General features: G+C 39.1%; 2 protein-coding genes across 2 annotated transcripts; both read left to right on the forward strand.

Moving 5' to 3' along the window:
- Nucleotides 1-502: 502 nt before the first annotated feature.
- Nucleotides 503-7659, forward strand: LOC103617950 (stromelysin-1-like). Its single transcript, XM_008636296.2, has 10 exons — nucleotides 503-709; nucleotides 1445-1686; nucleotides 1775-1923; nucleotides 2239-2364; nucleotides 2890-3051; nucleotides 3184-3340; nucleotides 4129-4262; nucleotides 4783-4942; nucleotides 6178-6278; nucleotides 7348-7659. Exons 1-10 carry the CDS (start codon nucleotides 602-604, stop codon nucleotides 7446-7448), a joined length of 1440 nt encoding a protein of 479 aa, XP_008634518.1. The 5' UTR covers nucleotides 503-601; the 3' UTR covers nucleotides 7449-7659.
- Nucleotides 7660-8181: 522 nt separating this feature from the next.
- Nucleotides 8182-24219, forward strand: LOC103617951 (interstitial collagenase). The gene is made up of 11 exons (XM_008636297.2): nucleotides 8182-8714; nucleotides 15828-17456; nucleotides 18402-18646; nucleotides 18942-19090; nucleotides 19181-19306; nucleotides 20077-20238; nucleotides 20643-20760; nucleotides 21388-21521; nucleotides 22557-22716; nucleotides 23614-23714; nucleotides 23925-24219. Exons 2-11 carry the CDS (start codon nucleotides 17346-17348, stop codon nucleotides 24023-24025), a joined length of 1407 nt encoding a protein of 468 aa, XP_008634519.2. The 5' UTR covers nucleotides 8182-8714; nucleotides 15828-17345; the 3' UTR covers nucleotides 24026-24219.
- The last annotated feature ends 1828 nt before the right edge of the window (nucleotides 24220-26047 follow it).

Genomic DNA, 26047 nt, shown 5'->3' on the forward strand with positions numbered 1-26047 from the left:
AAAACTGCATAAACAAAGCATTGCTTCATCAAGCAAGGAGTTAAAACACTGACAGGACTCTATCAAAGAGAAAGATGGTGGCACTATAATAGCCTCCAAAAAAAAGGAAAAAATCCACCCACCCACCCCCTCCCCAAAAAAAAAAAAAAAAGAAACCTAGAAAACTAATTTCTGTTTGTAGTCTACAGTCCTGTAACCTTCTGTGAATATTTGTCACTTTAGGTACTTCAACAACCCTTTTGAAATCAATATTATCTTCGAATGGAAAGCAGTAAAGAGATATGCTTTAAGTTTTGAAGCGTTAGACTACATTTTAACAATTAAAAGGTTAATAAGCTTATTAAAAAGATCTACAGGTCTATTATCTTCTCATTAATCATATTTCCATGTTGCAAAACCTGCACAAGGGTGGAACCGGATGAAAGACAGCACTGATCTGTTTTATGGCAAAACCCTTGTTTTCATGTTCTGTTGCTAGCTAGACATTGTGAGAATCAATGAGTCAGGGATTGGAAAGCTTTATAAAGCAAACAAATACTATATAAAGGTGAAGCAGGTGTGTGGAAGACTGCAAAAAAGACCTCTCTAAAGATTAGTGCAAATGAGAATGGAAAATCGCCCATTTCTCCTATTATTATGTGCAGCACTTTCCTGTGCTTTTCCTGCAGATACAAGGCAGACAAAGGAAGAAGGCCTGAAGCTTATCCAGGTGAGGAAGGCAGACCTCTGGGGAGATGTTTAGCTACTGTTGAGCATCCACGGCAGTCTGTGTAACCAGTATAGAGCAGCCAAAGAGCAAGTAGAATAAATAACTGATTGAATATTTCTCAGAATGGAGGGGGGTACTGTGATGACAAAGGCTACTTTAGCACCAACTCATCTTATTTCACTTTTTTTTAGAGATCAATTAAATCCAATGATGCATTCATTCACTCTGTTAATTCTACAAATAATTAAACTTCTGAGTCAGTCTAGGGTTGGTTTGTAGTTCACGTAGAAATGTGGTTATTTATGTGACGTGTAATATTATGAAACATAACTCTTCATGAAATAAGTATAGCATTTTTTTCTGAATTATTATTATCTAAAAATTTTATATTCAGTTGTGTATTTCCAATTACTTCCTCTAAAGGACTCTAGGTAACCCTAGGGCACAGGGTAAGTGGAGGGCACATTATCAAAAAATAATTTGTTAAACAAATACTAATTTTAAAAGTATTTTTGATAGCTACAAAATATTTATAGTGATAATACAATGTAAAAAAACTATTATTAAGAGAAAAATATTCATACAGGCTTTAACAAACTATTATCCATGCTGTCATAGAACAGAAAGAAAAGTACCAGAGGCATATGACTGACTGGTGTTTGTATAATACTTTATAAGCTACAAAAGCTAACACTATTGGTTGTTCTAAGTGTTGGGTTTGGTTTTTTCCATTAGAAGTACCTGGAAAATTACTATGGCTTTAAGAAGGATGGGGAATCTTTTGTTTGGAAAAGTGACAGTGCAATGTCCCAAAAATTAAAAGAAATGCAAGAATTCTTTGGGCTGGAGGTGACAGGGAAACTGGATTCTGGCACTTTGGACTTGGTACAGAAACGCCGCTGTGGATTCCCTGACATAGCTGGATTCTCCACCTTTGCAGGAGAGCCAAAATGGACAAAACAAGTCCTGACATACAGGTAATCACAATGGAATTCTTCATGTCAAGACAGTATGCAATAGAGGGTGAGTGGTAAGAACACAACTGGTTCTTTTTATATTTTGAAGGATAGTAAACTACACACCAGACCTGCGTCCAGCAGATGTCAATGCAGTGATCAAGAAGGCGTTAAGTGTTTGGAGCAGTGTGACCCCACTGAGATTCATCAAGAAGGACCGAGGTGATGCAGACATAATGATCTCCTTTGCAGCCAGAGGTAAATCTTTATGCAACTGAGTAATTGCCAAGTTGCTGCAGTATAAGGAGCAGTTGAACTGGAATGATTTCTCCCATACATAGCACATGTGAAGTTCAATGTCCAGTTGAACAAGCAGACAGAAACACACAGTTCTTGCTCTAGGTGCTATGGCCATAATTCTTGACAGACTTTGGGGGAGGGCATAGAGGCAGATGAAGAGAGAGAGGAAGAAAATATAGGGAGCTGCCAGTAGCTCACTGGATCTATACCTGCTATGTGCTGCTCAATGTGTGCAGGAACCCCCAGTCAGCTTGTATGGGATTTGTTCTTCAGCTCACAACGACTTCATCCCATTTGACGGCCCAGGAGGCTCCCTTGCTCATGCCTATGCACCTGGAAAGGACTTTGGTGGAGATGCTCACTTTGATGAGGATGAAACATGGACCAAAAGCACAGAGGGTAGGTAATTAAGATCTCCAAATCATTCCTGAAGAAAGTTGCACATGGAATCAAGAGCACAGTGTCTGTCTCCTCTCTTCTTTAAGAAGTGTTTAAATTGCTGCTGACTTGAAGGAGCACTGGACAGCTGGTTTCATAGCTATATAAAACCTCTGAGCTTCTAGTTTAAGTCCCCAACTCAGCTTCTGCCATGCACTGGAGAGAGACTTATTTTTAAGGGGGCCCTCCCTCTCTCCACTCCTCCAACTTCTTCCCTCACAGCTACCTCACTTGCACTGGCCCAGGGTCCTTCTCCCACACTGAATTCTGCAGGATCTACAGACTATTTCCTCGTACTCTGCTATAACAATTCCATTATTTTTACTTCTGACCAGAATTTCATCTCCAACTGAATTTCCAACAAGAATTTCATTTGCTTAAGCAAGCAGTTCTGAAAGCCTCTGACCTACCTTATGCCCTCCATGTTTTTCAGGACAAATAAAAAGACACCAGTCTCCTATTATGTGTTTTGTTTGATGTTTTCAGGCACAAACCTGTTTTATGTTGCTGCCCATGAGTTTGGCCATTCACTGGGACTTTACCATTCCAAAGATCCCAATTCTCTGATGTATCCAGTTTACAGGAAGTTTGACCCTTCAGTACTCCTTCTTCATCAGGATGATATTACTGGCATACAGTACCTCTATGGTAATTCAGATTTTTTCATCAACTACTGCTTATAATTTCAAAGACTTTGGATACCTTTCAGTGACGTTTTTGTGTATTGGTATACCTCAATGAGTTCACACTAAAATTTCTTCCATAAACTGCTTCTTTTAGGACCATCTCCTAACACAAACAATGATCAAAGGGAATCTACTGAGATAAAAGACCCAACTGAGTCAAAAGATCCTGTATTGCCAAACAGCTGCAGCTCCAATTTAACTTTTGATGCTGTCACCACTTTCCGTGGAGAAATAATGTTCTTTAAAGGCAAGTAAGTCAGCTTCTGGAAGTAAAATAGCTGGGTGTCACTTTTTAAATTATGCCCCACAGCAGAGAAAAATAACTTTAATCAGAATATCAGCCATTTTAGACAGGAAGACAAGACAGGGAATGAGGAGAAGAGATGGAAAACAAAAACAAAGAGGGTGGTGGAGAAATAAAGAGAGAGGTTTAAGGAGGAGGATGACTTTTGGAACAGGGACTGCTGTGAATGGAGGGTGAAAAGATGGCTCCTCTGCAAACATGGGCTGTTTTCACTTTAGGCTGTAAACAAGTCCCAAGTGTTCAGCATCTGGGAGAGCAAAACATGTTTGGCAAAACACATCACCAGCTCTGGGACACTTCATACCCTCTTCGGTGTCTTTGCTTTGAGAGAGCTGAGACAGCCCTGACAAATACCTACTTGAAGAGCCCCTGTAGTGAGGATTTAGTATAATAATAAAAAGAAAGGAAAATTGCACTTTTGTTCCCAAAGTCTTACCCCATACCAGCCACGTGAGCCAGGTCCCTCTAAGTTCAATTTCTGCATTAGGGGAAATAAACGTTTTGACAAAAGGGTTCATCTGACCTATTTTAGATGTCTGCATCAAGAAGAGAACAATCCCACCATGCAAATAACTGTCTTCACATCAACTTTACAGGGAATGTAGTATAACTAACTCAGGGTACATGGTTGAGTTTAGTCTGATATATACTGCCCCTGTTCCCATGATGTGGTTTCATGCATTAATGTGTGTGAACATCTGATTTTGTTTAAAACCTGTTATGTATTTACACGAGGCATATTTGGCGCAAACAGCCAGCAGTCAGAACAGCTGATTTTGATTTGATATCGTCATTCTGGCCACGGCTGCCACCTGGTGTTGATGCTGCATACGAAATTTCTGAAAAAGATGAAATGGTCATTTTTAAAGGTAAAATGTTGTCTTTTTATTTTCACATGTTATATTCCCAACTAGCCTTGACATTTTGTGTCTGGTTTCAAAATAACTTAAACTGTTTCTGTAGGATTCCACAATCTTTAATTTAGTCCAATAAATTTCTGTGTGTTCAATCACAGAGATAACAAAAGCATTATCCAAGTTAAAGAACATGTATCTTTTTTTTTAATATCCACATAGAAAAATTTCCCCCCAGAATAAGTGTAATTACTTTTCTTTTTTTCTGGGAAATTATCTATTGAGTTTAAGAATGATACCACCTGCTTCTTCTAAGCTTGTGGGAAACGAATATAAGTATGAAGAAGGAGTGAAATTTCAGTTTTCAAAAAAAGTTATGTGGATAATTATTGCATTTTTTTGGACTCTACAACTATTTTCAGTTATTTGCAAGTACAGTGGTCATTTTAAGGTAACCATTAGATTTCATGAAAAGGATTGTATCATTTCCAGAAGAAGATTCTCATAGCATGTTGTTATCAACTTTTCTTAATAGGGAATGAATTCTGGGTTGTGAGGGGAGATACCATACTTCCTGGATACCCCCAAAAACTCAAAACCCTGGGTTTTTCAAAGGATGTTACCAAAATTGATGCAGCTTTTCATAATGGAAATGAGGGCAAAACATATTACTTCATAGCGGACAAATTTTGGAGGTAATATTTCCTGTATTACTTTATAAATAGAAACAAACATAACCACATGATCAATATCCTGTCATGATTTAGGATGCATTAGTCAGGCACTTCTGGTGATCTCTTTCAGTGTCACAACTGGTTGTTGAAAAATATTTGAAAGGAGGTGGAAGAGTACTTGTAAGCTCTCCTTTTAGTTGATTTAACTATTTAACAGTTTGTTTGTTTTTTTGTTTTCATTTAGCTGCCTTGGTTAAAAAGCCATCATACAGCTCCCCAGGTCATCTCAGGAAATCAGGCAGAAGCTCACTATTTATATCAAATATGTTTCTGTGGAGTAAGAAGGAGAATGTCACCCATTTTCCAGTTACTAACAGATAGTTTCATAAAGTTGCTGATAAATGCTATGTACTGCAATGAATTATCTGCTGTGAATGGTTATCATTTTTTTTTTTTTTCCAATCCAGTCCCTACTGCTCAAGTTTGTCTTACAGGACATAGATTTCTAACAAAGAAAGTGCTCATGTTGTGGAAGCAGTAAATAACCTGAAGTATTGCAGATGAACAAAACTTCTTTTTCCTTCCACCACAATGCCCAAATGATTGTACATACAGAGATCACCACAGAGTAACTATTCAGCCACTTATTTGTAGTTTAGGCAGAAGATTAGACTTCAACATTTTAGGTCGAACTCTTGTAACTTGAATGATGAAGAGTTAGATCATTAAATCTCCTGTTAAGCAAATTATAGAAGGGAAAAGCTTTCACAAGCCCTCTTATTCCAGCACTGATAGATAAACTCCACTTCACCAATAATGTAATAGCTTGCTGTAAGTAACTTAAGTAAATTGACTTAAAATAGCTTATAACTTCAGAAAAAAACCCCTAGATTTTTCCTGATAAACTTTTCTTACAGAGATATAACATGAAAGCACTCTTTTTTTTTGATCTATTATCTATCACTCCTTGAGGCATGGTCTCTCATAAAAAACATAAAGCAGATTTATGGTGATGGTTCCAATATTAGGTATTCTTAGATGTATCTTAAGGTGGAGTAAATAGAAGAAATTCACCCAGTGCAGCTAACAGAGTAATAATGAATTTATGGCAAATTGTGTCTCTCTACCTAAATAATACTGAAAATCTTCAATGAACTTGGTTATCTGTTGATAGGTAGGAGATAATATGCTGAGAGAATTAATCAAGAGTTGTTTACGGATTTCATTGACTCCTGTTTGTTTATCTCTTTTCTCAGTTATGATAAAAGAAGTCAGTCCATGGATAGGAAGCCATTACTGATAAGAGATATATTTCCAGGAATTAATGGGAAGATTGATGCTGTTTTTCAATATGAAAGTGAGTTGCTGTTCTTACTAAAATCTATACAAAATGCTCAGTGTGATAGGGCTGAGAGTGCTTGGGCAGAGAGAGGGATTTCTACATGCTGCTCAGAATCCCCAGGATGACCAGCAAGACCCTGAAGCAGTCACATAACACTCCCATGCTTCACTTCACCCCCTTGAAACATAATGATGGTGCACCTTTGGTGACAGCTGCACATCTGGAAAGGCCAGCTCTAAGGGACATATGTATCTGTATTCATGCTGATGTGCACATCATGCCACAAAAATCAAGACAGTGGCATCTCAACAATGTAAGGTGTACCTGCTGTGAGCGAGGCTATCACAGCCTGGCCCTCTGACACAAAACAATCAGCACCAGCTTCTCCTGCATGAGGGTGAATGGTACTTAGGGAGATGCTGGACTAGACTCAAGGGTACATTCACACTGCCACATGTCACAGCTTCCCAGTTGCCTGTTTGCTCCTCATCTGCTGCTCATCCAAACCCATGCATGCTAATTGTTTCATAGCAAATCTTACTTCTTCCTTCAAAACAAGTCTCACACATTGAGCTGAGAGATCTCTCTCCCAGAGAGCAGTGTGGAAGTGACTAGCCCAGGCTGGAACTCTCCTTCCCTGCATGGTATCTGGCAGCACCCATCAAGCAAGTACCTGCTCACACCTTGCTGTGCTCTGTGCCCCACTGGGGACTGTGCAATGCCTACCGACAGGTGGCTAGGAATGCATCCTTCTGGGGGTTTCAGCACAGCTGGTGTGTAAGAGCACATACTTTACACTGAACAAATGCACAGGATACATCTTCTGTAGTGTGACCTTGTGGGGTTCATTGAATACATGATGCAGCCTGTGCAGCATGTGCATGGCTGGTTTGCTGCAGAAGGTGCCCTCATGCTGCTGTGCCATGTTTTGCAGAGGTTACACCTGGGAGTAGATGCTCTTGGCAGCATAAATGTTTCCAAAGGTTGCTTTGAGCTCTTTGAGGATGTTGTTAAAGTGTACATATCTTTATATCTGCAATATCATAATTCATCTGGGTTGGTTTTTGTTTGTTTTTTTTCCTAGGCTTCCTTTATTTCTTCAGTGGAAGAAAGCAGTTTGAGTTTGATCTTGATAAGAAGAGAGTTGCACGCTTCCTAAAGACAAACTTTTGGTTTCCATGTTAAGAAAATGAAATCTCTAAGAAAGAATGTACTGTTACTGTGCCAGAAAAGCTTTTTCTTTTATAAATATATAGAATATGCAGGTACTTCAGCACTAGTCAGCAGACGTCAGTCCCCACACACAATCTGTGTTTCTTTAAATAGCAGAACAGTATTTAACATACTGATATGCACATAAGCATGTAGTTAACATCAGGCTGGCTAGCTTACCAAACAACAATGAAGTTTTTACTTTTGATACAAAATTGTGATTGATTTTATTATTTCCACCATCTTTTCACTCTTCTTGCTGTACATCACCCTACACAGAGCCCTGCCATGGAGCCAGGAGTCCATGAGGAGGAGCATTTCTCTTCCTAAAGCTAGGATTGCTTTCAACTACTTCTAGACATTTCAAAGTTAACCAAAAAGATTTACCTAGTGCTCATAGTTACAGTGAGACATACAGGAGTTCCAGAGAGCAATCCCTCCCAGCCTGAAGTGGGTGCTGAAAGGTCGAGGTGCTTCTTTTTCTCACTGAATGGAGAGGCAGTTTTTGTTGGACACCTGATAATAGCAGGCTAAATTTAAGTGTGACGAATTCTACCCTAAAGTATTTATTGATACATGTCATTTCCTGCGCAATGTGTTCTCAGGGAGGTTGGAGCAGATGACCCTACTGAGGTCCCTCCCAACCCTACCCATTCTGTGACCAAAGGTTCATCTCCACGGACATGGGAGCAGAGGGGCACACTGGCATGTTGGGAAAACCCAGACAGTCCTGCCCTGCCTCTTCCCCTCTCCAGTTTTCTCTGGGGACAGCCCATAAGTTGAGGGACATCCGTCACCATGTGTGAATGAGAGGGTCCCCATCACCTCACCTTGGGGGGGGGATAGGGATCCTGGCTAAGAGCATTTGGGGATTTTATAAAATTTATTCTGTCATGTTTGAAAGGGACTGTGGAAATGTTCAAAATTTATTTTGAGTTGATTACTGGAAAGACCAAAGGCAGGGAAATGGAAGGAACCAATCTACCAATGGTAGACTGGGGAGGAAAGGAAAAATAGAGAAGTAAGTGGATGAGAGGGGGTGGTTCCGTGGAAACAGGCTGCAGTCAGCTGCTTCTTCGGCCCTGCCCTGCACGTTTGGTCCTGTCTTCTCAGTAAATCATGCCTTATGTGTGGACGAGCTCTTCCCATGTGTGTTTGGGTGAGCTTCAAGCTGGACTGGCTGCTGAGGAGGTTAAGAGGTCTGAATGCCAGCAGCTGGGGCATGACTGCAAGCTCCGGGTACGTGAATGTTCCTGGGGATACGGGCGCAGGGCCAGCTGCTGTACTGGGAGGGCTGTGTGTCTAAGGGCAGCTCCTGAGGGCCTCCATACTGTTGGTCTTTCCATGTCGGTGCTTCACCATGGGACAGAAATTCTCATCAGAGGGAGGCGAGCAATGGGGTGGGCTCACCATTCCTTCTCATATTTGTCCAAGCGCTCCATGTTTTCTGTCTGTGATGGTCTCTGTGGCCAGCCTCACAACCCTCTGGACCCAGGGGGCACATGGGAACCACCTGCTAGTCCAATACTGTTGACAATAATATACCTAATCCTGAAGCAGGACATCACTTGGGGCCCACAGTATTCAGATAGACAGCCAGCAAGATCTAAGGTCTTAGAGAAGGTATCCTTTCTTTCATGCATGTAACAAAATCTCTCCTAGCACCAATGTCTCTCCCACATAAAACAACATCCCCACCAAAAAGGGAAAAAGCTGAGAAAAAATAGCTCTTCTATTTGATTCTGCTTCTGCACGAATCACAGAATCACCAAATGGCTGAGGTTGGTTGGGTCTCTGGAGGTTATCATGTTCAACCTCCTCTGCTCAAGTAGGGCACCTAGAGTGGGCTACTGAGTCTCTAGGTGGCTTTTGCACAAAGAAGGAGACTCCATCACCTCACTGGGCAACCTGTGCCAATGTTCTGTCACTCTCACAGTAAAAAAGGTGTTTCCTGATGTTGAGAGGGAACCTCCTGTGTTTCAGTTTGTGCCCATTGCCTCCAGTCCTGTCAGGACAAGGCAATTGTATTCTATTTATGCATAAAATAGTACTGCAAAAATGCAATGAGATGTTGCAACACATTTTATGTAACCTTTTTTCTGATGCATTTTTAAAACCCCTGGAAGCAGGGCTGCTCAAATGGGGCACTCCAGTCACTGAGGAATCTTCATCAGAATTCCCAGGGTCAAAAATGTATCATGGCATTGTCAGTCTTGCAAATACTGCTGCCACACCTGCTGTAGAGGTGGCAAACAAGGTTTTGCTGCCCAAGCAGAACTAAAGTCAAAAGGATTAAGTTTAACCACAGGACCTCAAGAAAAGGAAATGGGTAGCTGTGGTCAGTATCTGATATTGCCAAGGTCAGAGCAGCAGGTTCAAGACTTGTAATTTAAAAGTTTCTATTGAATTTAGCAGGAAATAATTCTGTACTGTTTATTTCATTCTTATTAGTCTCCTTGCACTGTTCTTGTTTTCTAATTCTGTATTTCCTTCATGTTTCTGGTATGGCTTTTTGATTGGTCTCAGCTAAAACAATGAAAGTTAAAAAGATGCATGAACAGCTTGGCTCACACTTTTTAGAATTCTTTTTTTGCTGTTGTTCCTTAAGGAAGTTTCTAACTGTTCTGGTTTGAATACTTTTCTTCTGTTGTTCCTACTGCTGATGCTCTTCTATGGTGTCTTTGCCTTGCACCTTGCACATCACATCCATTGTGGATAACAGCATGAGATCATATTATTTTAAATGGGATAAACTCTTCTATCTCTCTTCTATCCAACTTTCTTTGGAAATATTGTCTTTCAGATGAGATTATATCTCCCAGAACAAAGTTTGCTGGTACTAGACCTTTCGTGATTGTTTTGTAGTTTTCTGGCTGTCACATACTTATTCAACCAGTTCTTCCTTGGGTTTGGGGTTTTTTTTGTTTTTTAATGATTTTGATTAGTTGGAGTTCTTTCTTTACCTATTTCTGTGCACACAGTCATACTAATTGTGAATATGAAGCCTTAGATCTGTGGCAGAAGTAGAACTTAGCTGACTCTAGTACTGTCTGGCTTAATATAGTTTAGCTGGTTTAGTGTTGGATGTTGGTATCATTTTTTGCTTCACGATTCTTATTTTAAAAATCTCTGGTACCACTAACAAGACAACCTTACCATTTGAGTGAAAACAGGCTTCTGAACTGAAGGTGATTGACTTGTATTCAACATCTTGTACTCTCCTAAGATACAGTTTGAGACCTGGGCTCTGAGTTAAATGCATTCATTGTCTGTGGTACACTCAGTCCAAGCATTTCAGTTATAGTTTTCTCAGTCTTCTAAACACATCAGACGTTCTAGCAAATTTCTATCTTATTTGCATAGAAACTTGAGTGAAGACAACAGTCTTTTCACAAGGAACCGGCTTATTATATGACTCTAGAATTCAGATCACAAGAATTTCTTTGTTATCTTCTGTGTTTTATATATAATAGTATCATTTATTTTGGTTTGTACCATCTTGTCTTGGAGGACATTTTGCCTGCATCTGGACGTATAGATTTGCCTTTTCCTTTTCAAAGATTCCATAGCACAACCATCAGACACAATACAAGGAAGTCCCAACACTATCTAACCCGGGAAAAAAACTGTTTGGTTTTCAAGTTCTTTTTCTTACTATTTATTGGTTTTCTCGGTTTCACACACTCATCCTGCCTAGAAGGGAGGAATGACCTTTGATATTGTTCTTGTCAGGATTACAAATATTTTATCAAACAAGGTAGGTCTGAGGTGCTGACCTGAACTGAATGACATTGTGTAGTGATTTAAACACTCAGACTAAGAGCAGAGATTTTATCACCTCAGTAAACCAGACAAAAGTAACTGATAAGTCCTGGCAGAACAGAATAAGATTAAAATGAGCCCATTTAAATATTGTTTGCAGGAATTTGTTCCTAGCGAGATGCTTGGTTTTGTTAATGGAAATGCTGTGGGGAAAAAACCCTTCCTTGGTGACAGAAACAGCAGATTTTTGGGTTCAGAAGTGTTTAAGACAACTCAGAACTCCAAAGATGCATGTCTTAGTTGCCGTTGATATTACAGAGAAAATACTTTAAAACTGCCAAGGAGCACACTTTGTTTCCAGATAATTCCCTGGCAGCCACTGAACTTCCATCTGGCTGCCAGGAGGAAAACTGCCTTTGCAGGTTCACAAGCAGCAGCTGCCTCACAGGATGTTTTGGCATTTGTGGTGGGTATCCAACTGCGGGACTGTGAACCCATAAGAGTTCCAGTATGTCCCAAATGGTGCAGATCCCCCGGAAATATGCAGATTTATTTTGTAGAGCAGTGTGGAGACATTGATCCCTTCTTGCTGCGTCTTTCAGGACAAGTTTTACATCTGCGTATCTTGTGTGATAACCACCAAGTTTAGAGGCAAAGGACTTCAATTTGGTGAGGTTGGTTCTGCAGGGCATCCCAAGGCCTTATCTGCCATCAGGGAAATCAAGACCTGGACACTACACACCAAATTCCCATCCCAGAGAACAGCCCAACTGCAAAGATGAAGAACGTAATTTGATTTTCCTGTGTTCAGGAAACAGGTGCTTGGCATGGAAAGTGGCACTCCTTCCTTTCTTCTTTTACTGAAATCATTGATGATGCCACGTCTGAGACTGTGCAAGTCACTGAGGTGTAACACAGGCGCTGCCCCAGTGTGGGACTGGTCACATTGAACTGCTTTTCTACAATAGGATAATTACAACTGATTCAGCACCTGTCATCCTGAGCCCTATCACAGTGGCCTTTGGACTTCTGAGTGGTTCGGACTATAGAATTGTGCTCCTAACACTGCCCAGCACAGCACTTTGGTTTGTAAACTGAGTGACTGATCATTCCCTTGGAGCAGTGCCAACAGCAGTTCTACAAAGGAAATGTTTAACACTGGGTGACATGAAGCCATGCACTCGTGCAAACTTCTAGACAGCTGATTTGGAGGCTTGTCTTTGGTGGTTTCATCTCAATATTAGAATGTAATTGGTTCATTAAGGGCAAACTCATAATGAACCCTCTAACTTCAAGCAAATATCTGGCAATCAGTAGAATATTGCTGCACAGTGACACGACTTACATCTTTGACACATTATACTTCACATGAAAAGTGACATCTTCCAAGGAAAACAGCTTGTTTCAGGATAATATTCTAGGTTTGCAGAAAGATTTTTATTTTGTTGTTTCAAAATAGATTGCAAAGACATTAGAAGATTAGGATATACATAAGAGCACGGAATGGAAAGAAAAGTACTTCCTGTGGGAATGCTGACTACTTTTTAATGTCACCTGCCATTGAGAAAGCAGTTGCAAACATCATTGTGACAAATAGCTAACAGTAAACAATTCTTTAGAATTATGAGGTACCACTTTCCATTTTTGTAACATAAAATTACAGAACTACCAATCAAAGTTCCCTTTTCCACAGTAATTTTGTGGTGAGAGACTTGATTTAGGGAATTTAGGGAAACCCCACTATGATTCACACTGTGAATTTATTTTTTCATAGTTCAGTCGGGGGTGTGGGTAGAAGTCATTAGAACACATTATCAGAGATAGTAGGGGAAAAGGGAAATAGCTTCAAGAGTCATATCCAAGCCCTAGGTAAGTGAGATACAAAGTAAATCGAAGTCACTGAGGCAGAAAATTGTTCAAGGCTAGGAAATTCTTCTGGGGAAATATGTCTCCTCTTAACACCTCTGCCTAAGTGTCTTTTTCAGTTAATGCTGAAAAGGGAAACACTGCTGGGTAGACCTCTGGCAGTGCTTACATTCCTGTGCAGACCAAATGAATGAGGAACAGTAGAGAACCTAGAAAAGGGACATTTTGAGTAGTCTCTTGTCTCAACACAAGGAACAAGGGTGCAGTTTTGCCAAGGAAGAAGTGTGCTGATACAGGGAGACACAAATCTGGACTGCATGGGTGTACACTGGAAAAACCCTTGAAAGCGCTGTCGTAACAACTGTGTCACCTCCTCTTCCTTAGCAGTTGTTTAGCAGATGGGTACCAGACCTAGAAGGGTGATTCAGGGTGAGTGAGGCACTGATGCTTTTGTTCCAGACAAGAGCTGCCTCTGAAGAACGCTGGAGGTAGGTAAATGTAAAGTTCACCTCTCTGCTTTGGTTACATGGAGATTTTCCATGTAAGCAGCTCTGGAACATCTCTGCTGTGAAGACAGGCTGAGGGAGCTGGGAAGAGAAGGCTTCAGGGACACATCATGGTGGGCTTCCAGTACTTAAAAGGGACTTATAAGAAAGAGGGATAGGGATTTTTTACAGGGGCAGATAGTGATAGGACAAGGGCAAATGGTTTCAACTTAAAATACAAGAGATTTAGATTAAGTCTTGGGAAGAGGTTCTTTACTTGGAGGTTAGTGAGGCACTGGAACAGTTGCCAGAAAAGCTGTGGATGTCCCATCCCTGGAAGTGTTCAAGACTAGGTTGGAGGGGGCTTTGACTAACCTGGTCTGGTGGAAGGTGTCCCTACCCATGGTAGAGAGATTGGAACGAGATCACCTTTAAGGTTTCTTCCAATTCAAGCCATTCTATGATTCTAAATTTCTATGATTTTAAGCAAACTCCAGGCAGGGACAGTGTGTTTGGAGTTGTCCAGATCTGGTACCCTGATGGATCTGAGGCTGCTGCAGCTCCCTGACCCCAGGTCCAGCAGTGAGGCTGTGCTTGTATCCCAGTAGGTACATGCACATATACATATGTACCCAATGGACTTGTGTGCACCCTGGCGTCTTTCCAGTCACAGCACCACTGACACAGGGGCCTCCAGCCCCTGGCCCCACCTCAGAGGCTCTCACTGAGATCCCCCAGATAGGATAGAGCCACTCACACAGGAAAATAACTAGAAATGGGGTTTAGTGAGAGACCAGGACAGTGCCAGTCAGATGCACGTGCAACACAGTGGTCCTGCAAGAAAAATGAGGAACTGTGCAGACACCAGTTGGTACTCAGTAACAATTCTCATGAGACCTGCTCCTCTGAGGAGGTCTCAGTTTAATTTTGGCATATTCATGTCTCATCCTGTTGGGATCTGAGCCTTTGTGTGTAGGCAAGTGCTTGTGAAGGAGAAGGTGGTGTTTTGCTGGCAGTCACACCATGGGAAGCAGATGACTGGAACCTGTCCTTCCCTTGAGTGTGAGTTCAAGGGACTTGTGCCAAAGGACACGCAGTAGGAAGTCAATGCAGATGGTGAAATGGGACACAGCTTTGTAGCCCAACACCATGGAAATTCCCAAGACAGGGGGAAGCCACTGCTTCTGCTTCCTCTTCCTGATGCTGCTTGAGGTTTTTCACTTGATGACTCCTCAAATGCACACAGAGCTCCCCCAGCTGATTATGGATCCAGGACCTTCTAGTCCTTCCACTGACTGCTTTGGAAAGTAATTTATTTAAAGTTTCATAGAAAACAGCTACATGTCCTCTCTTACCCTCTGCCCAACTCACTATCCTCTTGATCACATTAAAATTTGGCCATAGACCCTTCACAGAAATCTGCAAGGCAGAAGAAACTCTCTGTTAAAGCCACAGCATATGACTTCCTTATCTTCCAGTCTCAGCCACTGAACACATCTGATTAATGTGCTTCTCTTCTTTGTGTGCATGTGTTTAAACATGTCTATGATGCCTTCAGCAAATAAAAGGGAAAAAAGAAGAAATAAGAGGTTAACTACATGCTATGGAAAAAAAATAAGAAATGAAGGTAGTGAATCAGGAACTGTATAAACCATCCTAAAGAAACACAGGAAGGAGAAAAAATTGCAGGGAAATAAGACTAGTTTAGAAACAGAGTTAGAGAAGTTAAGCAGCAGTTCATGAATTCCAGAATCTTTTGAGTTGTAGCCAAGTGTTTGGAGAAGTGTCCAACATACAAAATTCTCTTTGTACATGTCTGAATCAAGATGGATTAAGAACAACCAATAATTAAGTCTCATTGGACTATGAACCATGAAGTTGAATTTCTTTCGTCAACAACAGCTGTACCCTTTGAGGAATTCTTTTCCTAGTTATTTCAAATCACAGCTTCTGCATTTGAAGTGTCCTGTATTAGCTTCAGTCAATCACTCCAGGCAGGTTATGTGACTCAGATTGGAACGTATAAGGTAATTTACTTTCCCCAGGAGTGGTGTTAGCTTTGTTGAACCTAGCTGTAGTTGGGGGTGCTACACTACAGTGAGTGTAGAATCTCACACTGAGTACATTATTTTCCATGATGCTTGGGAAAGTAAGTGAAGAATTTCCCATCAATATTAAAATAATGCTATTTATTCGTATTTCTCCCGCTCACACTAACTTTTACTGTTTCTCTTTTAAGGTTTACAAGGAGGGTCTTTACTTTCAATAAGGACAGAAGACCATCCTGAAAGATGTCCAGCCTGTACCTGACAGCCTGCATAGTTAGCAGCACACATCCCCTTCAGGCCAATTACTCTGATGCTTGCAGTTAGAAATGTTTTCCTTAGTTTAGGAGTCTACACTGTCCAGGATATTTAAACTTCTCTTAACACTGTTAGGGACCCAGCCAATAGAGTCAGTGTAGTATAGAGAGCAGTTCATCTCATCTAGAGGTCCATGTCATGTGGTCAGTTGAATCACTCTCTAGAATTCATAGTCCAAAATGAGAGCTTGGAGACCTAAAAACCTTTCAGACATCTACACAACATAACAACGCACATTCCACCTCATTATTCATTTGCCTGTACTTGAGACTCCCACCCAGGGCTGGCTGCCATGACACAGGTGCTATGGAGACCTGCATCCTTTCAGGGCAGCTGGAGATCAGGTGTATTCCCTAGAGAATTTCAAATAACACTAATGTTCAGGCAGTTGAATCCCAAACCTCATGTCTAAACTTAATCACTGCTGTTTAAGACCTCTCTAGAGTCTTGGAGACTGGACACTGCTAAATTTTTATTAAAAAATACCAGCTTTTATCATGGCTCCACTCATCTTCCTTCCACGAGACAGTGAACATAGCATAAAAAATGGTTACTTTAATCTTCCTTTTCCACACTCATGAAAATTCCTGTTGTACTTAATGAAGTCTTTTCCTCCCAGAGCTCATCTTTCTCTGCTTGATTTCAAGCACACTATGGCAGCTGAGACCTTATCCATGCTGCCAAGAGTAGAAATGTTACCTACCACACATATGGGAACCCAGATTATGCATTCCAGTAGCATGACTGAATTTGTTAATATCAGTTTAAAAATATTGAATTATTTTAGCATTCATTTCTGCTAACATCATAAGGTTGTTTTAGATAGAACTGTTAGATAACTGATAACAGTCCACCTGGAGTTATGCTGCTGGTTATTCCTAAAAAAGATCAGGTTTTTTTACTGTCATTTGTACTTTGCTATTACATATTGCAACATAATATTCTACAGTCTGTTTAAGATTAAATCATATGTATCACGCATAGCATAATTTGATTAATAATCATAAAATAGATTATGTTGCTCTTATATGTTATTTCTTATTATTTCTCCAGTTTGTCAAAATCTTGTCTAAATGGTCTAAATGGTCTAAATTCATGATTCAAAATAAACATATGAAATTTAACTCCACATTTTTCCTGAAAAACATTTCCTTATTTGTTAAACATGCTATGAAATTGCCCAAACCAGAAGGCTTGGGCAAAATAAGGACAGTGATATTAGTTAAACACCTTGCGTCACTACCTGATGATGAAACTGCTATGCATCATTTTTACTAATCAGAGGATATTATACAGCATGAGTCAGGCTGTCACTGATTTACTATCAGCTATATAAACACAGCTGAGAAATGTGCTCGGTAGCTCGAGAGTGAAACTGAGGCAGACAACCTCAGATGAGGATGAAGACCTTTGCAGTTCTCCTCTCGCTATATGTGGCCATCTCCTCCACATTTCCTGTGGCTCCAGAAGCAGAAGATGAAAGGAAAACCCTACAGTTTGTAGAGGTAAGCATTTTTTTCAGTGTATATCTAAGGGAAACCTAAGGAAGTCTGAGAGAGAACTATAATTGCAATTCACAGAGTATGGCTGGAAACTTAAGATGTACCATTTTGCAGAGGTTTCAAGAGAAAGCTTTTCCTATCAGCCTAGAAAATGTGGGAAAATTATGTGGAACTTATTTACCCAGAAGTCATCTGAATATTGTATACTTCCCTTTTGGTGTTGTCAGTAAAATAATAAAAAAACTACTGAGACATGAGTTCTAGCAGCAACATTAAAACTCAGCAGCAATTTACATTTCAGAATGTGCTTTGAAACTTGTGATATGACTGGTCTTAATAACATAAGGAAGGAAATTTGCTTGAAGCAGGAACATTTGTCCATGTTTTGGCTGAATAGATCTTTTATAGAATATTTTGGAAAAAGGGAACTCACATAGACACAACATAATTTGTTGTAGACAAAATTGTTGAAATTTAGTAGCAAGGCCTGAGTTTCTAGTATCATATTCTGTAGCTAAAAATAAAAGGCAGGATTCACCAAGTCTGACCCTTTAGCAGTAATCACCGGCTTCAGTGGGAGTCCTGGCTGTGTGGAGTCTCACTGCCAGCCTCAATTTCCTTAGTTATAAGTTTTCTTGCTATAAAGTTATAAGCTTTCTTGTAAGCTTTGCTCTTAGAGTAATTGAGCACAGTAAATAATGTAGAATTAATTATTAATAGTACATATTAGATTTTCAAGACATTTCTTGATCTATTTCATCAGTGAAACAACAAAGTCAGAAAACTATAGGAAAGCTGTACTGAAGAAAAGAGGTTGGTTTTGGTCCTGGTAAACACAGGGCATGTCCATATGGGAATAGTTAAAGATTACTTAGAAAATTTAAGTGTGACCAAAGATAGTACTGATAAGTCACAATGCTCTCTTTTTTTTTTTAAACTCTGATTCAGAGTTATCTACAGAATTTCTATGACCTTCAAAAGGATCACCATCCCCATTTAAGAAGCCATGGTGAAAACCCCCTTACTGCAAAGCTCAAGGAAATGCAGTCATTCTTTGGACTACAAGTGACTGGAAAACCTGATCTTGACACACTGGAGGTGATGAAAAAACCCAGATGTGGTGTACCTGATGTAGAGCAATATGTGTTCACACCAGGGAATCCCAAATGGAAAAGAAATAATCTGACATACAGGTAATCTTTCCTAATCTGGTTCAAAAAGATATAAATCTAGCACACCAACTTTGGGATGGAGGGTCTGAAGGAATTATATTACGTGATGTATGGACATATGGAGTGATTTAGTGATTTCTGGAAGAAGACAGATGCTTTAGAAGGCAGTATCTAAAACAAAGCATTTATTAATTTTCATTCATGAATGATACGTCTAAGATTTTTGACTTTTTCGCAAGTAATTATATTTCACCTAAAATGCTGAAATTTCAACTGTTTTCTAAATAATATATTATGTGCTGGGTTTTCTTTGAAGGATTTTGAATTACACCCCAAAGATGAGACGAGCTGATGTAGATGAAGCAGTCAGAAAAGCTCTCAGTGTCTGGAGCAACGTGACACCACTGACATTCCAAAGGGTTGAGGACAAAGAAGCAGATATAATGATCTCTTTTGCTTATAGAGGTAAAAATGATAACGTGGGATATTAAATACCCATCTGAAGTCATAGAAGTAATTTAAGATTTTAACTTATTTTTTACCTCTTCACTTTAGACCACGGCGACAATTCTCCTTTTGATGGTCCCAATGGACAGCTGGCTCATGCATTCCAGCCTGGTGAAAATATTGGTGGAGATGTGCATATGGATGAGGAGGAAGCTTGGACAAAAGATGGAAGAGGTAAGCATTTCGTAGCTGAATCTCTATAGTTTTAACCTCGTACAGTCTTACCTCATGTGATGCTTTCTATTTAATGAGTCTTTCTACAGGCAGAAAAGTGAGCAAAAGTGACAGAGCCTTTAATTTATAATTGCTTGCCCTTTTTTGTTGTTTTTTACTGACTCTTTTAGGCATGAACTTGCAGAAAATAGATTTTTTAGATCATAGTGACATTTATAATGGCATATAAATATTTAGGTCATAAGAGTGTATAATGATTTTAAGGTCAGAACTTCAAAATACTTTTTCATTCAGAGGAAAGCTAAAACTTGGATACAAGAAAATCAGTTGGTAGACTTCTGAAGGCAAATTCTTTCTTTTTCTTAACCTAGCAGTTCAGTTTTGTGCTAACTAGGGTGTCCTAAGTATCACTCAAACTGTAATCTCCTTGCTTGTTTTGAAGTTCTTTTTCTGTTGGTTTATTGCCAACAATCCCTCAGCATTGGACATAGTCCTTGATCTGAGTAGTTAAAGTGATAGCAGGGGAAACAGCTCATGTTTCAGACATAAGGACACTAGAGAAATGACAGAATCCACAATTAAGGCCAGACATTCTTTTTATACTCTTATAGCTCTTCTGTCATAATGGTTTGGAGTTGTTATGATAATAGAATTACTTACAGTCTCTCTTGTACCTCTAGTGTATTTTAGCATGAGTGTTTCCCCTTTAGTGAACTGTGTCGAGTATTGAAACAGATTTTATCTTGTTTCATATGGTTTTTATCCTACAGGCTACAATTTGTTCATTGTTCTTGCCCATGAGCTTGGCCATTCACTGGGTCTGTCTCATTCAAATGATCCTGGAGCACTGATGTATCCAACTTATTCCTACACCGACCCAAATGAATTCCTTCTTCCTCAGGATGATATTGATGGAATTCAGGCCATCTATGGTAAGAAATAATATATTTATTTAATATATCTATTTGGGAGGCTGGTAAATGGTAAGAAAATATGTATTTATTTAATATTTCTACTTGTGAATCTGGTAAATGGTAAAATGACGGTATTTAATATTCCACCAATGACAAGTTTAACAGTTTCTGAAAAATAGATAACAAAAGAGAGATAATTCCTGGAAGCAAACTTCAGCTGAAGTCCAGTTCCACAAAAATCTCATTTTGGAAAAGATGAACAAAACTGGTCTTATCAACATTAGAATTCTGCATTTAATGACAGACTCTTACTTTAAAATTACATCCTTTTTCATTCAAAAAGTGTTTTCTTTGTCCTCAGAGACCTTCTGAACATTTTCCTTATACTTCTCCCCACTAAATCATAAATATTCATCCTACAGGACGGTCTAATGCTGCTGTGCAACCAACAGGACCCATAACTCCAGAAGCTTGCGACCCAAATTTGACATTTGATGCTATTACTACTCTACGTGGAGAAATATTCTTCTTCAAGGGCAGGTAACAACAACAAGCATACATATTATTTCTTCAAAATATTCAGTATTTTAAAAATAATCCATGAGGGAAAACTGTCCTTTTGGAACGTAATAGAAAGAGAAGCACTAGAAAAGCACCATGTATTTACAGAAGTGAGTTCTCAGATCATTAACTCAAAGAGCCCTATTTGATAAAATTAGGGAGGGTGACATGGGCTTATAGGTTGTTTTCCAGCTGTTCTGCCACTGTGGCCAGCACTGTGACAGACTTTTCTCTGAAATCAATTCAAATGAACAGCAAAGTAAGAGCACTCACATACCCCAAAACAATGTGTTCCTGGGTCCCACCCTCATCCTCCGTACAGGAGCCGGGGCAGAACTGAAAGCACTGCCAGGGAGAGGATGTCTGAGCCTTACTGCCCTATAGAGAAATAGAAGGTCTCAAATTCAATTTGCCTGATTTTTAGCATGTAATTGAGGTACTAAAATTACAAATGACTTTGCTCTAAATTTCTTTTACATGCAGTGGACAGGGGTATTCACATCCAAGTACCCATCTCCCTCTGTTGTACTCCAGGAGCTATAATAATTATTTTGAAGTTTTGATAGGAGCGGAATTATTTTATGACATAAATTTTGTCTAAAACAGATACATGCTGCGCAAGCATCCTGAAAGGATAGAGACAGAGCTCAATTTCATCTCCCTGTTCTGGCCAAGGTTACCATCAGGAATTCAAGCTGCTTATGAAAACATTGAGAGGGATGAAATTTTATTTTTTAAAGGTAATTGAACCAGAAGTTCTCCACTTTTTCTGACCTGTTACTTCCTGCTTCTTAAAAAATGATGCAGTTACAGAAGTTAAAGTGTAGTTACAGAAGTTAAAGTGTTTTTAAGGAAAGAGAACAGATAATCTTACAATTCTGAAAATAATTAAACCAGAGGATCGTATTGCTGTAATGGATCTTCAGAGGTCATAATCTAGAAAACTTGCCCCTCTGTTATAGTTAATGCCTTGATAAAACAAGTAATGAAAACAGCTACCCTTCTTCAGGTCTAGTTCTCTTCAGATAACAGCACTTCACTTTGTGCAGGAGGATTTTTACTGAATTCAATTGGCAAATACAGGCATTTTATGCTACAGTTACTGATAATCATGTTAGTATTTGTTATATTTTGAAAAAAAAATGCAAAAATATGTCTGGAAAACTTTACTATGAGAGGGAAGTTGTTCAATGAACATAATCAGTCCTTCTTTTTAAAGGTGTCAAATACCCTTTAAATATCTCAAATAAATTCATTATACAAATACTATCATGCAAGACCTATTACCATAAACAAATATGTTCATTGCATCTAAAATTACCAAAACTTTTTGATTAGACATGTACTTTTCTTAATAGTTTAATTTGATGCACATTGCCTAGTTTTCAAAATATTATATGGCTCTATAATCAAATAGCACATTACAGGAATTTTATAAATTCAACATCCCAACCCAAGGTCAATGGTTTAACTCATCAGCCTCCAGCACTCCCCAAGCTGTTATCGAGACAAATACCTTATTATTTTTTTTTTTAATTCTGGGAAAAGTTCTATCCAATACATCTTATAATTCTAATGTTTTACTCTTAAAACAAAAGCCAGTTCCCCTATCTTCATGATGTAGTCCCAGTGTAAGTATTAGAAACATTTTCTAAAGTAGTAAACTGAAAGGAATAATACTGACATCTAGACACATTGTCTTCTACACATCTGAAACACAAGTAAATGCTGTTCATAACTAGCAAAAACAAATGAAATTTGCTCATATTTTTCAGAGGATAAGTATTGGGTTGTCAGGGGATATGACGTAGTACGTGGCTATCCCCAGCCAATCTATCGCTTGGGGTTCCCGAAGACTGTTAAAAGAATTAATGCAGCTTACAACGATGAAAGCACAGGAAAAACATACTTCTTTGTAGCTGACAGATACTGGAGGTAAGATTTAATGATTGTTTACCAGGAGGCATGTTTTTATTTCCCTGGGGACTGATGTATTACTAAACAGTTTGAGTGGGATGATGTTTAAACCAGGTATATTCCAGAAATTTAAATGTGTTTATTTGGAGCTTAAAAAAAATTAAGCATTTGCTAGAAAATGTCACCTTTTCATCAGGATTTTTTTTTCCTGAACATTAGATTCCTGTAGCAGGAATATAAGTACTTTCTCCTGAATGAAACAGCTACCCAATAAAAAAGAGTGGCTTTCTAGTAGATTTCTCACTTCTTCTCCACAACAGCGCTGCTTCTTTATGGGATGTTGTGATAGCATCTACTTTTACTTCACTTTTCAAACAAAATGAGCCATCAATGCAAAGTGTTGTAATTGAATTCCTCTGTGAAGTAACTATAAATATTCTCCAATTTTAAAGTTGCTTGTATTTCTAATTGAAGCTCATGAAAAATATTCAGAGAGCAATTTTGTTTGAGAAGTTTATCATTGAGACTAATTCAGCTATGGTAGTTCAGGACTGTGCTACTGTCTTCTCTGAAGTTTTATGTTTTGTTTTTATGTTGAACTGGATATTCAGTGCCTTGAAATAGAAATTCATTTTATGTGCAAGTGATGGCCAAGGCTCTGCTAGTCCAGAAATACACATGATTAATTTCTGAGCTGTGTTTCCAAGATCCCTGGGAACAAACTTTACCATAGGTAGGATCTTCAAATGTCAGAGAAATCTCTCAGAGAAACTTAATAAGAAGAATTAAAAAGCTACTTCAGTTAATCTCTGTGAGACTTCTTAGTAACAGCAGAGTTGCATGTAAGAATTTGCTTTTGAATTTCAAACTATTGTCCACTTCCTCACAAATTGTAATGACATTTCTTCTTCTAAGATATGATGAAAAGAAAAAATCCATGGATCATGGGTATCCCAGGAAAATAGTCTCCGACTTTGGAAATATTGGCAGAGTTGATGCTGCTTTCCAGAAAGATGGTGAGTGAAACATACCTTTAATCTGTGTTTATGTGAATATTTGGGCTTCTATAGATAGAATAATTTTTTTCAAAAAGCTGTTATTAACCTTAATGAAAAGGAAATTAAAAATATCAGGTATATATGGACTGTCTATAATGGGGATTGTTTTTTCCAAAACACTGAAAAAAGTCACCTATGAAATATAATTGGATTAAATTTTACTTCTAGGCTATGTGTATTTCTTCCATGGAACAACTCAGTTCCAGTTTGATCCTCGTGCCAAAAGGATTGTTCGACGAATGAAGAGCACCAGCTGGTTTAATTGTTAATTGCAATGTTTTTCCGTATGCCCACTGTATGTTTTTATGTGCTGCATTTTTCAGCATTTCATGATTCTCAGGTCAGAACGGATTTCTGTTCAAATTCTATGACAGTATAGTCTTAATAATTATTTATTCTAAGCCAAATAAAATTATATAATTTATCACAACTTCTCATGTTACAGTCAAGTTTCCTAATAAACTATGTTTCTCATATAATTGTGTTCTTGATGTCTTTTTTGCCCTGATGCTCAAGAGCCAAGTCTATCTTTTGAACACTAAAAAATGTATTCTGGCAGGAAATGTCAGGTTTGGTCACAAAGACAGGGAAAGGAGCACACACCTGTATCTGAACCCCCCACCCCACACAAATCCTAGAGAAAATCTGACGGTTAATTAGTTGGGGCTCACTATCACCAGTGTACAGCTCTACTTCCACTTTCTATTCCTCTTTCCCAACTTCCGCTATTAGACCATTCTCCAGAGCGTACATCTTTACAACTGTGGGCAGAGCACAAGGCTCTGTGGAAGGATTGAGCCTGAAGAGTAGTGACTCAACTCACCTGCCTGAACAGTTCTCTAGCACTATTAAGGCTCCTGAAGGTTTCCGGTTGGCTTCCAACTACCAGTCTAGAAGTCACATGTCCCCTCTAGGTTCTGGGTCACAGCCACCAGTGTGAGAGATCTGTCTTATGTTTCTAAATTGACATTTTTGTTTGTTTCAAAGGTTTTAAAGCTGGAAGGAACGACAATGGTGCTACAGTCTGATTATATTCATGCATATGTCACACAAGACAAACGTTGCTCAGGGGCTTTTGCACCAAACATATTTTTCCATGGCACTAGTATACATTCTTGGAAAGCATGTTTCGGCTGATATGAATTTAATTTTACAGAAAAATCAAGAACTATGGGCAGATTCAATATGAACTAGGAGAAGCGGTTATCTTGCTTCCACTGTGGCTGGCTATCAGATCCCCACAGCCATCTGCCATGTAGCAGTGAAGGATAGAGACAATAAGAGCAGCTAGGTTAAGATCAGCTGCATCTAATTTTATGCATTTATTAGCTAAGCTTTCTTCTACAGAAAATAGAGAAATACATATCCCTGGAGAGTGATTCAACCAGCTGTCTTAGAATAGGGTTATCTGACCTCTGCAAATATCTTCATTTAATCTAGACAAGTTTAAACCACTAATTTAGACTACATTTCTAGTTTCAGCTAACATTAGTGTTTGCTCAGAAGACATTTGAGTGACAAATAAGGGAGATCTACATCACACAAAACACTACCAGGGTTTTGCAACCTGGCCACCTACACAACATAGCAGCCAGTTCCCACTGTCCATGGGAGAGAGACCTGAAAAAGTGTTCTCACAAGTGATGTTTCGCAAACATGTCTATAGCTGGCCTTGGGGCCTGGGAAAAGAAGAAGCTGTATAAGGAGCTTCTGGTTACGGTTTCCTAATGCTTATCTTTGACATTTATTAAAGTTGGTCGATGTTGAACTGCCTCATGATTTCTTTCCTCCGCTTAGAAGACAGCAGTAATGTGACCTCTGTTTTAACCCAGAAAGTTCACTGCCTATCCTCATCACATCAGCAGTACCAAGTCATGTTACTCAGAGCATCCCAGGAACCAGAAATAGTGCTGAAACATGGTCATGATGTCAACACAATACCAGCAGGGACTCAACATTCCTAATTGTTCACAACATGGGTGTCTGTTAGTTAGCTGTCTAAGTGTGCATTATATCAACAGGAATCTAATCAGTATGGTCAAATACATAGAGAACAACCCGTACAATGCAATGATAACAAAAATGAATCAAGGGAAGGGTCCAAAATTTTTTAATAATAGCTCAGAAATGCCATTAACAAGTTTAACAAGGAGGCTATTGGGATGAAAAAATTCATCATTAATGCCTCCAGCTGGAGAAGAGTTGGCTGCAAGTGACAGCAAAAACGCCAAAAACACGGAAGCAAGTATTTCCCAAGAAAAGCAACAGTCCAACATGAAGGCACTTCTTTC

This window comes from Corvus brachyrhynchos, unplaced genomic scaffold (genome assembly GCF_000691975.1).
Source record: "Corvus brachyrhynchos isolate BGI_N302 unplaced genomic scaffold, ASM69197v1 scaffold86, whole genome shotgun sequence".
NCBI lineage: Eukaryota > Metazoa > Chordata > Aves > Passeriformes > Corvidae > Corvus > Corvus brachyrhynchos.